The sequence below is a fragment of the Crocodylus porosus genome, unplaced genomic scaffold (genome assembly GCF_001723895.1).
Source record: "Crocodylus porosus isolate Cpor-Errol unplaced genomic scaffold, CroPor_comp1, whole genome shotgun sequence".
Classification (NCBI taxonomy): domain Eukaryota; kingdom Metazoa; phylum Chordata; order Crocodylia; family Crocodylidae; genus Crocodylus; species Crocodylus porosus.
The window spans coordinates 62,337,449-62,351,288 of record NW_017728943.1 but is presented as its reverse complement, the minus strand read 5'-3'; the positions used below and the strand labels follow the sequence as shown (position 1 = coordinate 62,351,288).

The 13,840-nt window shown below is 44.8% G+C and overlaps 1 protein-coding gene across 2 annotated transcripts in view; it reads right to left on the bottom strand.

Moving 5' to 3' along the window:
- The window catches only part of RPS6KC1 (ribosomal protein S6 kinase C1), a 137,191-nt gene that overhangs the window by 56,147 nt on the left and 67,204 nt on the right, over window positions 1-13,840 (bottom strand). Inside the window, exon 9 of one of the 2 annotated variants that reach the window (XM_019549457.1) lies at window positions 2,537-2,629. The exons of the other annotated variant lie outside the window; for it this stretch is intronic. Within the exon in view, the coding sequence (XP_019405002.1) occupies window positions 2,537-2,629 (93 nt within the window). The remainder of the gene's footprint in view (window positions 1-2,536; window positions 2,630-13,840) is intronic. 2 annotated transcript variants of the gene reach the window in all.

The window sequence follows — 13,840 nt, the reverse complement described above, 5'->3', positions numbered from 1 at the left end:
CCTGGCTATTCCATAAATACAGTTATACAAAGGAAAATACTAAAAGAACAAGCAATGTATACAGAGCTACTGCTGGAAGGTTCTGTGTGTGGTAAAAACAAAGTTAAACATGAATGTATGTAGTTCATAAGACAAACACCCAAACATACTAATAACACTCTTAATTAAAACAGTACAGTCAAGCAGAAGGAAATCAACTGGCTGGATGGCAGCACTACAAAGAAAGATCTAGGAATTGTGGTGAATCACAGACTCAGTGCAAGTCTGCAGTGTGACAACTGCACAGAAGGTAAATGTGATTTCGGCTACATTAGTAGGATCTGTAGGTGCAAGACACAAGATACAAATGATGGTGCCTCTTTATTTGGCACTGGTTAGGCCTCATCTACAGTATTGTGTGCAGTTCTGGGATCCACATTTTAAAAAGGAGATGGAGAAACTAGGGTCCAGAGACAGGCAACAAAAATGATAAGGGCTTGGAAGCCAAGCCATACAAGGAGAGGTTGAAAGAAAAAGGTATGTTACAGAAAAGATGATTAAGAGGGAAAATGATAGGAATCTTCAAATACCTGGAGAACTACCAGATATAGGGAGAACACATTTTCTTTCTTGCTTCAGAGAACAAGACACAGACCAATATCCTGATGCTGCTAGGTTTAGATTGGGTGTCAGGAAAAACTTTTTCACTGTTAGAACAGTGAGGCAGTGGAATAGACTGCCTAGGGAAGTTGTGGGATCTCCATCACTGGAAGTGCTCAAGAAGAGGGTGGATAAGCATTGGTCAAAAATGATCTAGGAGTAGATATGCCTATGCTATGCTATGGGTATTACTACTGGACTTTGCTGCTGGATTTCGATGGTTGATGCAAAGGACTGGGAAGGAATTTTTTTCCACTTTCGTTGCTACATATCAAGGTGTTTGCTTTCACCTCTCTCAGAAGGACTGAGCTGCAGCCAATTTAACTCAAGTGTGCCAACACTCTTGCTGGAACTAAAACCCAGAGGGGTTCCTGGCTAAACTGTCCTGCCCTTCTTCTCAGGGTCAAAACCTCTGGGGTCAAGAAGGAATTTTACCCCACAGTCAGATTGGTATGGACTGTAAGGGTGTTCATCTTCGTCTATAGTAGGGAGTGTGACCCTCCCCCCCCCCTTTTTTTTTTTATCTCTTTCAAGTATTTTAACAACCCTTGCAGCAGCAGGACACTTGACTACTATCATCTCCCTGCTTTACCTGTGGTAGATTAGAGCACTATGCCTTGTAGATTGTGTAGTTTTAGTAACAGGTTAGACAAGGATTTGTATGGGAAGGTTTGAATAAGGACTGCTCAGGCAGGAGGTTGGACTAGATCAGGGGTAGGCAACATTTTTGGGCAGAATATGAAAAATACCTGCAACCTTGACCTGTAAGATGCTGGTGTACCAGAGGTGGATAGCTGGGGAGATTTAAGGGGCCTGATCCTTGTTGTGGCAGCGCAGCCCCAGCCCCTTCTCCACTGTCTATCTTGACACACTCGTGGCAAGCAAAATGCATTTGCACGCCATGCTCGGGCACCCATGTCGGAGGTTGCCTACCGTGGACTTGATAACCTCCAGAAGTCCCTTCCAGCCCTATTTTTCCAAGATTCTATGATTCTAAGCTTAGTTGTTATGTTCAGCCTAACAAAAAAATAGGAACAAATTCAGAACTACAAGTCATTTCTAATAATGCAAGTTATGAATGCATCAAGTGACCTGATGCACAAAGCACACAAACCATGGATCACTCAATGAACAATCAAAAGGTATCAGGGGAACAAGTGGCAACAAGAAAATGAGCCTTTACATGTTACATTATCCCTTGCCTCATTACTGGCTAATGCATCATCTTAAATGTACTTAGTAAGGTGATAACTAATCAGTAATATCAAAACAATCCAGCTACTTTAAAAGCTAATATTCTTTTGGTTCCTTAATTAGGCTTGCAAAAGATCCATATGCTCCACTAATGTTCACACATGACAGAGGGATATTATCCTGGGATCTTGGATGATACTGTTTGAACAAGTCAAAAAATTTAGCTTGTCTCGTTCCTATGTCTCCTGCCTTGGCTGGCTGGGAATTTGAATTCCAAGTTTAAAAAAGGAAGAGTGAAAATATCTTATCAACTATGTTTCCCCACCCCAGGCTTCTATGGGAAAGTATGATTTTTTACCCTTATGTATTTCAAATGTCCATGAGTTTATTAAACTGAAAATGCATTGCCACGTCCTTACCCCAGCCTTGCAATCATGACATTATTTTCAAAAAACAGGACCCATCATATTGAATGCCACCAAACATGTACCTTATCCTTTAGCTCAAATATATTTTGCATGACCTTACATGAATTGCTTAGATAAAAGCCTTTTTTCTTCTACTTTTGTTATTTTAAAGTGCAGATGCATTTGAGTCATTTTCCCCTTTTGTTTCTTATCCTTAAGATCCACAGCTTCAAAGACAAAATGTCAGCATGCAGTCGATTGATGACTGAACTCTTGAAGAGACACTGAAGAATTACCTTGTCAATCACCCCAAGGACTCGGAAGGCCTTCAGTTCCTCGGCAGGGCTCCTTAGGTTCCAAGAGGGCCTTGAACTTAGTGATCCTGGAGGCTAATGGAAGATATCAAAGATTATACATCAATCAGGGTGGTACTTGAAGGAAGACTTCCTGCTGAAGCAAATGCCAGGCCGAAGGAAACTAAATTTATCATAAATCAGAGAGAGTGAAGATGAAAGGAGAAGTTTTCTGTTTGTCCTTAATGATAAAAAAGAAAGAAAAGTAAAAGTTGCAAGTAAATAAATCAAGATAACATTGAAAACACAATCTTAAAAAAGAAAAAATAATGAGTTTATATAGCACCCAAAGCTTTGCAGATGATAAAACTCAGTAACAAATTGCTGAGCTCCCATCCCACCCAAATACTCAATCACAGCCTAAGAGATATTAAGGATACAAAGTAATTCAGGGCCTACTGAAGCTTTGTATATTATAAAAAACAAAATATAGAATTGTAAGCTATGCCCTCTTGTTCAAGAGCATCTATGCTCTGCTTTTATAATAAGATGCCCATCACAAGCGAGCCCCAGAACAACCTTAAACAAAAGTAACTCTGCTTTTTAATCTAGATTTGCATAGCATTAACTGGCTGTCAGCAACCTTTTGCTGCCTTGGGTTGCCACTTACAACCTGATCCATGCTGTAGGCTGCAAATCTCCACCCTCTGGAGTGCCCAAGCCACTTCAGCTTGCCCTCGCCACTGATACCCATCCACAACAAGAAAATCTCCACCTCTGGAGTGAAGCCACCTCAGTTTGCCCATCACTGATGCCCACTCACAACAGCAATGTGGAGAGGCAAATAATGTGGCAAGGGTATGTGCAGATACAAGAGAGCAATAAGAAAGGGTGCGGTGGGGGGGGGGCACTGAGAAGGGGATAGGCAACAAGGTGCAGCTGCAAGGCACCCTGGGCCAGATGGGACCTTCACAGGCTGAATCCAGCATCCTCATGGGCTGGATGTGGCACGCAGGCTGTAGGTTGCCAACCCTGGGTGTTAACTAAAGATGTATCTCATAGATGTTCCTCAAAGCATTTTATAACCTAGCAGCAGTTTACTTGCCAAGCATTTTATCCCTGCCTCTACAAGGGATAAATCCCTATCCCTGCTATTCTTTCAATCTCCTCTGCACAACTAGAGTAACAAAATTTAACCTAAATGTTAACAAGTGTTAACTTTGCAGAGTCCTATTGTAGGAACAAGGCAAGAAAGGACAGTCACAGCGTGTGCTGCAATCTGTAACATTTACTGAACTGCAGAATCACGTGGTCACCCCAGCTTGAGGTGAAAGAGGATGCTACAAGCTATTAGACACCCCTTCCTCCACTCATTGAATGGCTTCCATGGGCTTAGTGAAAAAAGAAATTTAGGCACTGCCCTTGCTGCAGCAATCTGCCTCCCAGTACTAGATATCCAGCTGCAGACTCTTCTTCATAGCAACAGTGGGGGGTTCCAGTCGTCAGTAATTTGGGACCAGACCTACCATATTACATCATGCACATCTATGGCACATTTCCAAAAGGCTCTTGCCTATTACTTTACATGACAAATAATTCAAGAATAATCATCAGACCCCTTCTTCAAAATTCAATATGCAATTGCTGTACAGAGCCACAGTCCCCAGTCTCTTCCCTTGCCATAAAACAGCTTCCAGCTGTGTTACAGATGAAGTAAAGCTGTTCTTTAAACTTTATTCTTTTTTCCTAACCTCTACGGCATGAATGCAAAGGGCAAGATGAAGTTTACTTGACTCTTAAATATAATGGATTGAAATTGAACTCTAACAGGCAAAAGTTGGTGATCTTATTTGTCAGGATCACTAAACAGCGCTTCAATAAATATTAGACAGCTGCAAGCTGCTGTTGACTAAGTATTTAAAAATGGGGAAAACAATAGGTTTTTGTTTAATCTGGGTTCTCATAATGTTAACCAGGTGTTCGCAACCTCTTGCCACCATAGGCCACCACTTATAACCAGGTCCCCACTGTCAGCCACAAATCTCCATGCCCTGGAGTGCCCAAGTCACCTCCAGCTTGCCCCTGTCACCAATGCCCATCCACAACAGCAATGTGAAGAGGCAAATCCTGTGTCAAAGGTACATGCAGGTACGAGACAGAAGCAGGAAAGGCTGCAGAGGGGGATGCTGTAGAAAGGATCTGAGATCCAAGAGTCTCAGACAAAGCAATGCTGCCAGGAATAACCATATCCTTCCAGTATTTTCAACTTGGTTTCCATTTGTCATGGTGTACCATATACACTGAGTTCTCTCCCCATCCAAACTCCTGTTCTCTCCTCATTCAAATCCCTTGTAAAAACCCCTCCTCACTCCTGCATCAGCTGCAAAGTTCACTGCTAAAAGGACAAAGAAATATGTCCAAGAACAAAGAAAAAAATCATCTCCTCTATGTTTATCATAGAGTCATAGAAAACTAGGGTTAGAAGGGACCTCAGGAGGTCATCTAGTCCAACCCCCTGCTCAAAGCAGGACCATCCCCAACTAGATCATCCCAGCCAAGGCTTTGTCTAGCTGGGTCTTAAAAATCTCCAAGGATGGAGATTCCACCACCTCTCTAGGTAACCTGTTCCAGCATTTTACTACCCTCCTAGTAAGAAAGTTTTTCCTAATACCTAATCTAAACTTTCCTTGCTGCAACTTGAGACCATTGCTCCTTGTTCTGTCATCGGCCACCACCGAGAACAGTCCAGCTCAATCCTCTTTCAAACCCCACTTCAGCTAACTGAAGGCTACTATTAAATCCCCTGTCAGTCTTTGTTTTCCAGACTAAATAAGCACAGTTCCCTCAGCCTCTCCTCAGAAGTCATGTCCCCCAGCCCCTCGCCATTTTTGGTGCCCTCCACTGGATTCTCTCCAATTTGTCCACTTCCTTTCTGTAGTGGGGGGCCCAAAATTGGACACAGTACCCCAGATGTGGCCTCTCCAGTGCTGAATAGAGGGGAAGAATCACTTCCCTTGACCTACTGGCAACATTCCTACCAATGCAGCCCAGTATGCCATTAGCCTTCTTGGCAACCAGGGTGCACTGCTGGCTCGTATCCTGCTAATTGTCCTCTGTAACCCCCAGGTCCTTTTCTGGAGAGCTGCTGACCAGCCAGTCAGCCCCCAGCCTGTACTGGGACTGTTCCATCCTAAGAGCAGGACTTTGCACTTGTCTTTGTCAAACTTCATGAGATTTCTTTTGGCCCAATCCTCCAATTTGTCTAGGTCTCTCTGAATCCTAGTCCTACCCTCTAATGTATCTACTACCCCCCAGCTTGGTGTCATCTGCAAATTTGCTGAGGATACATCTTCCAGGTTGTTGAAGATATTGAACAAAACTGGCCCAGGACCGACCCTTGGAGCACTCCACTTGATACCAGCTGTCAACTAGACATTGAGCCATTGATTACTACCCTCTGAGCAGCAAGGAAAGTTTAGCCCCTAGCCCACCCCCAATCCCTCCCTCACTGGGTGGCCTTGATTTGCCCCCTACCCCCATGCACTTTCCCTCTAACATGTCCCTTCCCCTCCATAGACTTACATGCAGGGAGCTGCGCTCCATTCTTCCTGGCTGTATTCCTGGCCACATGCATGCGTGCAGCCATGCACATGCATGAGACACCCCCTGCATATCACACACAGCATCCGTATTCTACCCCTTGCAGGCTAGAATGCTGCCCACCTGCAACAGGAAACCCACCATTTCCCAAGGGAACCCAGGCATCTGGGGACCCTGGCTCCACAGGCCAGAGGGAACCCAGGTGTCCAGGAGCCCCGGCCAGAAGGCATAATTAATTATATTTATCAGAGAACATTATCCGCTACAACAGCCAAAAAAAGCCAATTGATGCCGACCCAATACGCAACTGATATACTGGTGCACCTCTAGTTATACTGGTGCAAAATTAACACAAGATTTCTAAAGCTGGTTAAGAGAAATGAAATAAAGGGTCTCTCAATCCCTTAGACCAGATTTCAGCAACATTTCCAGTAGGGGGCTGGAATGACCCACCTTAGGCCTGACATAGGCAAGCACCAGGACCCAGCTGCCTCCACCACTTATGCCAGAGACCTAAACAACTGACTGCAGCATGGCCCTGGGAGACCTCCACCCCTGCCAAAGCTCCAGGCACCAGAATGCAGCACAGCATGAGCAGAGAGCCCCTGTGGCAAAGGAGCCAAAGCCCCTGCTACTGGAAGTGAGTGGGTGAAGTGCTACAGGGAGGCTCCAAAACAGTAAGCCTTTTGGCAGGAGAGACAGGTTGAAGGTATAAAAGAGGTAAAAGAAGCAGGCCAGGAAAATAAGCCTGTTAACTGGAGACAAAGAAAAATCCCTGAGCCTGACACTGAAAACTGGAGGTCAGGAGACTGAAAGCAGAGGAGAAAGGACTACTATATAAACCTAGAGCTAGAGGCTCAGATTAGCTCTGATTCTGCTAAAGAGAGGAGCTTGGCTAAACACCTCTGAAAGTTAAGCAGTTTGTATTATAGTTATTTATCTTTGGAGTTTATGTTCTGGTAGGAAGCCTGGGAGGCACTCTGTGCCTAAAAGGGACTGAAGCCCAGACAGAGCTCTGCAAGGTCCAGGATCAGGGGGGGTTGCATGGGCTGAGGCTGAGACAAAGCCAAGGGCTGAGACAAAGCCAAGGGCCCAGTGAATATATACAGGCCTTCTGCGACCAGGGGTCTGGTGGGTACTGAAACCAAGAGAACACTCAGCCAGTGCCAGGAGCCTAAGGGTGGCTCAGTGGACTGTAGCTAAGGTAAAGTGAGAGAACCTGGAAGAGGAAGACCTGTGAGGCATAGGTGTAGCCATATAAAGGCTGGAGGCTATGATTAGGGCCAAACAGACTACAATCAGCATCAGCTGAGGAATGATTGTAGCCTACATCTACAATCAGGAGAGTAGCTAGAGGGCCAGTAAGCCCAGAGCAGGGGGGCCTGGAGCAAAAAGGTAGAGAAAAAAATAAGAAAAAGAATTATCCAATTCTGGGCTCCATAATTTTAAAAGGATGTGGAGAAGCTTGAGAGGGTGCAGAGGAGAGCCATGCACATGATCAGAGGACAGGAAAACAGGCCTTACGATGAGAGGCTGAGAGCTATGGGACTCTTCAGCCTGAAAAAGCACAGGCTCAGGGGGGACCTGGTAGCTGCTTATAAGTATAAAAGGGTGTACATCAGGATCTGGGGGAACATCTGTTCACCAGAGCACCCCAAGGGATGACAAGGTCAAACAGTCACAAACTCCTACAAGACAGTTTCAGGCTTCTTTACTGTCTGCGCCCCCAAGGCCTGGAACAGACTGCCACCAGAGGTAGTGCAAACACCTATTCTGGACTCCTTTAAGAGATGTTTGGACGTTTATCTTGCTAGGATCCTATGACCCCAGCTGACTTCCTGCTCCTTGGGCAGGGGGCTGGACTCACTGAACTTCCGAGGTCCCTTGCAGCCCTAATGTCTACACCTTGCTCAGACAGGGATTGGGGCCAGAACACAGCTGCCCAGGGATGAGTAGGGCAGAGTTAAAGCACCCAAAGCTACTCTGAGGGCTGCCTCCAATATTTCTTATTCAGACATCAAGGCATGACAAGTAAGCAAAATGCGTGGCCTAAGAGACCAGTGGAGCAGGAGAGGGTCAGTGTGGCCTCTGGGGGGGCACCATGGCATCCTCAGGAGGCAGATCCCATCACAGCCCCCACCACTAAATGCTGACAAAGCCACAGCTGCATGGGCCAGACCCAAAATCTCTGGCCCATGGGTCATAGGTTGATGACCCCTGCCCTAGACTGCTGGGGGAGGAGAAGGAAGGGGAGGAGGATTAACCACTTTTTTGTATACTATTATTTTTCATTAGAATTTCCCTCCAATGGTCCCTTTTTCATATTCTCTCAGTTCAAGCATGAAACTTCATGCCTGCTGTATCACTACTGAAATTTAACGATGATACACCAGGGATGAAACTGTTCCACTAATGGCACAGATGAGCCAAATAGGGCAGCCCAGGCAGTAGCTCCCAACCTTTTTGCCCCACAAGCTGAATGGGCAGTGCCTTAGCATGATCCAGTCAGTGGTCTTGATCTGTCATGGCAGGGAACCAAGACAGCCACGCATGGAGGGGGACACAACCCAGCCCCAATCCAGCTGTAGGAGTGGAGCAGGGGGGTGGGGGAAGAGGTCCATCCCCGGCCACAGAGTTATGCTGCAGTCCAGCCATGGTTCAGTTGCACACAGGCCTTGGTAATTTGGAAACGAAAGGGGCTGCAGTACAGGCAGTCCTCAGACTTATGACACAATTGGTTCCTGAAAACTGCATCTTAAGTCGAAACACTTTAACTCGGAACCAATTTGCTCATAAGAAACAATATTATAAATGGGGGATTGGTTCCTGACCCAAGGCTCGATACCCTATTTTCACCAAAAATACCTCAGAATTTTGTACTCGATCAATTATAGATGAGTAATATAGCCACATTAATGTATTTATATTGTAAATACCAATCATATTGATTTGGAAGGACTTCTTTGAGGTGACTTTGCTGGACTTTTTGAAAGGCTCCTGGTTGGACTTTTTGAAGGGCTCTTGGCTGGAGTCTTCTCAGGAGTCTTGACTGCAGGTTTTTCTGGAGCCGTGTTTACTTTTGAAAGAAAGTGTTCAAGGAAGTTTGGACAGATGTTCTCCAGGTAGATGGGCAACACAGTGAACTTGTTCACTGGCATGGTGTCACATCGGATCAAGAGTTGTAAAGTTGAAACTGACATCATAAAGTTGAAACAGGATGTCAATTTATAAATATTGTAAGTGCGAAACATTGCAACTCAAAATGTTGTGAGTCGAAGACTGCCTGTATTAACTGCTCTCATTCCCCTACTACCAAATTTTGCAAGGCTCCATAGGTTGAGCACCCCGGTCTAAGATCCCTGAAATCATGTGCTATGAATTTTCCAATACCTCTTTCATATAGATGTGGCCATTTACGGTACTACTGTTCAAAGTAAACCACTGCTGTGTGTTAATCTTTACAACCTCAGAAAAACTTACACAGGCACTTCCGCCCATTCTAGCTCCCAACAGCCTTACCATCTTTAATGTCACATTTCATTTTGCTTTGTATCATACTTCAGGTTTTACTATTAACAAAGCTTCCTACTTGAGCTCAACATTGGGTGTGGACTCAGATTCTGTTGTGTGGAGCTACTGACTTCGGAAGCCAAGTTACCATTGAACTACCAGTTCTCAGAGCTAATATCATGGTACCTTGTGGAGCAGCCTAAATTACAACTCTTCGTCTGAACAAATGGAAGAGAACTCCAATCACATGCCTTTCAAGAATCAGTACTGGGAAGGTTAACTTCAAAAGAAGCCAGCCAGCCAGATAGAACACAACAGCTAATAGGAAGGAAGAGAAAACTGAAAGCTTGCCTACACAGGGAAGGTTAATTTGCACTGAGCCATGGTATACCAACTGTTGCAAATGGTATTGTTAGGTGACAGCTGTGTCCCCTGACCAGCTGCCTCCTATGAACCTCCAAAAGCATTGTTTCCTCACAGTGAAACTTTGTATTAAAACAGTCAGCATGACCATTTGTCTTACTGCTGAGTTCTATGCATTGTGGGATTTTTCCCATAGAGCACTGTGGTTTACATAGCAAAAGTCAGCTGGAACCAACAGGAATTAAAGGGACTTAAGGGTCAAACTCAAAAAGTCTCAAGATGACTCTGCCACCATCCCACAATCCACCACTTCTTGGCAAGCTGCTGCCCTTTTTGGCATTCTGGTCATCACAAATATGCAGCAACTTGCAGTAGCATATTTGACATCTTGCCTTTGGGTGCCTTCAGCTTTGCAAGTCAGATGCCTGGCGATTGAGCTTCTTTGGCATCAGTACTGGAAGCAACTCAGCCAGCAGCTGTGGGAGGATATAAACCAGCTGCTTTTGGAGGAACTTTTCTTGGATCACCTTCATTCATGACAGCACTGTTTCTGGCCTCACAAAACAAAGATCTGCTGGTAGGAAACAGCACACCTAGGAGCCTGTTCAGTAATGGCTGCAGAATTTCAGGATGATTCAAAGCACTGTTCTGGAGATTGGTAAAGAAGTCACCCAGAGATGCAGCAGCAGCAACAAAACATGCAAGTTCCCCTAAGCACTCAAAAGTGTATGGGAATCATGTCTTCAAGCTCACCACCCCTACTTGACATGGGTCAGTAGCTGACCGATTGTTTGGGCTTGGGCAGATCTCCTGTCGGATCTCTTGTAAAGGAGATATGCTGTGCAGTTGGAACATGTTCTTACCAATGCTCAGGAGGTTACTGATGGCTTTGCAAGCACATGGGCCCCTGAATTATACTGGGGCAATTTCTGGAACCTGTACAGCTATTCTTTGCCCCCTGTGCCAGTGTAGTTCATAAATAGAAACCAGTATTTCTCCACTGTGCCCCAATGCCTGGTTGATCATTTTAGCAGGTTCACCAACTTAATGCAGCACAGTCTGAAAAGGCTGGTGATACTCAGTTCTTTTGGAACCCACACAATGTAATTTAAAAAAGAACAGAATGATTTACTCCCACAGCTACAACTACAGACTTTAATGGTTTTAACATTCTTCACCATGACCCAGATAACTCTCTACTTCCCTACTGATGAAGCCTTTTACTAGTCAGTTAAATAGCAACTTTCTAACACCCACTTATCAACTAAGTGGCTGCAGGATGAAAGAGGAGTGGCATTCACAATACTACATCAGCTGACAACTAGGCCAGAAGCTGTAGTGCTGCCTAATGTTATAAGTGCACGCTGTTGCACAAATATCTGTTAAAGCAAAAGCCAGGGATTCACAGAGTATTTCAGGGAGCAAGAAAATTTGTGAAAATTATGAAATCTGAGCTACATAGACCTGTTAAGAAAGCATTCTTTATTTTCATAAAATTCCAAACAAGCAATTTGTAATGTCATGAACTGTGAGAAAGTGCAAACCAAAACTCATAAAAACAGTTAAATTAAATCCCAGTATCAGCAATGTTCAAGACCACAGGTGTCGTCAAAAAATATGGCACACTCATTGGGCTTTGCAGATCACAGCCAGGCAACACTAGCACTCTCTGCCTTGATAATATGAAAGGACGAAGAGTAGAACAGAACCCCCACTCAGGCTTGAGGACTTTTAGGTGAGCTCCCTGAAACCACTGTTCTTAATGCTCTGTGCTAGGCTCTTATGCCGAGCTGTAGCTGGGTGTCCGCACAGCCAATGCTTTTCCCAGTATACACAGTTATGCTCACAATTCTTGTACTCTGCCAAAGGAGGAAGAGAGGTAGAACGATACTTTCCAGCAGAAGTGTTAGTTTGTTGAATTAGCTGTCAGTTCAAAGTAAGGATTCTGCTGACCAAGTTCACCATCCTTTTCCATCTCAACCTTGAGCAACTTCATCCATTCCTGAACCATCTGTCCCCGCTTCTCCCATACAGTTGAGCATTTTCCTCCTATCTTCTTCCCTGCTCAGTTCTACCAGGTACTGAGAGGTTGATACAGTTCCTGTCCTTAAGGGCCACATCATCAGCTTTGGAGCTGTTTCTGTTAAAGGCAATAAAAGTAACAAGCAGTTATTAATGTAGACTGTGGAAACTGTTCAGTTTCCACAGCCTCCAAGATTAATTTCTCTCCCTCAAAACTGAGATGTTCCATAGCTTCCTCCCAATCCGAGAAGATGGTGGAGAATGTAAATTGTGTCTCAGCTTGGTCTTCTTCTGCAGCAATACTCTGATCTGTGATGTTTATTATGGGTGTCTGTTATGAAGTTCTGACAGTCACCATTTGCTTTGCATATTGCTGGGGCTGGTTGATGCACATCTTCCAGGGAGACATGCAGGGCAGGCTGGTAATTGCACACTGCTTCAGCAGGCAGTCCTTATATTGGAGACCATGTCACTGAGAACGTCATATGACAAGGAAGCAGAAAACATGCTGGTCTAAGGCAAAGAAAAGCCCAGTAAAGTATGTATTGCTACAATTTGTCCCTTGCGAGGTTCTGGTGGATTAAGTGGCCATAGCTATGTATGCTGGAAAAATAAATTAGACAGCTCTGCTTTCTAATGTTAGCGCTGTAATCAAGCACCTTCTGTACTTTATCCTGTTTCACTTTCCCTGCAGACAAGCACAAAGGCCACTGAAAAATAAATGGAGTTTTACAATGACTATCTGGAACCTTAAGGCAGTGGTCTCCAAAGTGGGGCGCGCAAGACAATCCATTGGGGTGCAGGAAGACAATATTAGAACTTCTATTTATATTTATATAAATATACATATACTGGGGGGTGCATACTCAAAAATTTTTTACTGATAGAGGGTGCACGAATATAAATATATATATATATTGGGGGTGCATGCTCAAAAATTTTTTACTGATAGGGGTGTGCGATCAAAAAACTTTGAAGACCACTGCCTTAGGGGATAACAGTGTCCTCTCACCTTATCGGTGCTTCTATTTATTTTCATGTGCATCCTAAATAAAGTTTATTTACTGGTTGGATGCTATGCTTTGTGCCACAAAACATACCTAGACAAAATGTTATTCAACAGCTCTTAACACACTACGATAAAGGACTGTGGAGTACACCCAATGGGGTTAGGAACATACCCTGGTAAAGTTATGAGGTGCTAAGGTGTCAATGTTCTTATGCAATGCTGAATGATGTTAACTCACTGAGAGCGTTGAGCAAAGTATGAATGAAACACTGATTTAAATGATTCCTGTTGTTAGAGCACTAAAACACTTAGGGTGCGTCCACACATGCAGGCATGTGCGCTTAGAGCAGCTCAAATAGGAGAGGCGCAAATTTGTGCTGTGGATTTTGCCCTCAGCACATGTGCCTGGACATGCACTTTGGTGTGGGGCAAGTTGCGTCACTTGAGGCAAAATGACCCTGCCCAGCTACTCCCAGATCTACAGCCAGGGAGCTAGAGCCTGGGGCCAGTACCAGTGCTGGCCCCAGCAGTGTAAAAAGCTGCCCTGGCAAGCAGCTCATGGCTAACTGCACTCAGGAGCTTCTGGGGCACCTCAGTGGCTAAGCCTGTACTCCACTCTCATCCCACAAGCCACTGAGGACTTCAGCTGGTGCCATTGCCATGGGCGTGTATGTGGCAAGCTTCACAGACACCCTGGTCTCCTGCCCCTTCTGCGGGCAGAGGTAGATCCTGGCACACATGACTCTCGAGTGCACCATGCTACAGCCCCTCCACCTCCAGAACCTCCTCCTGAGGTTCTGGTT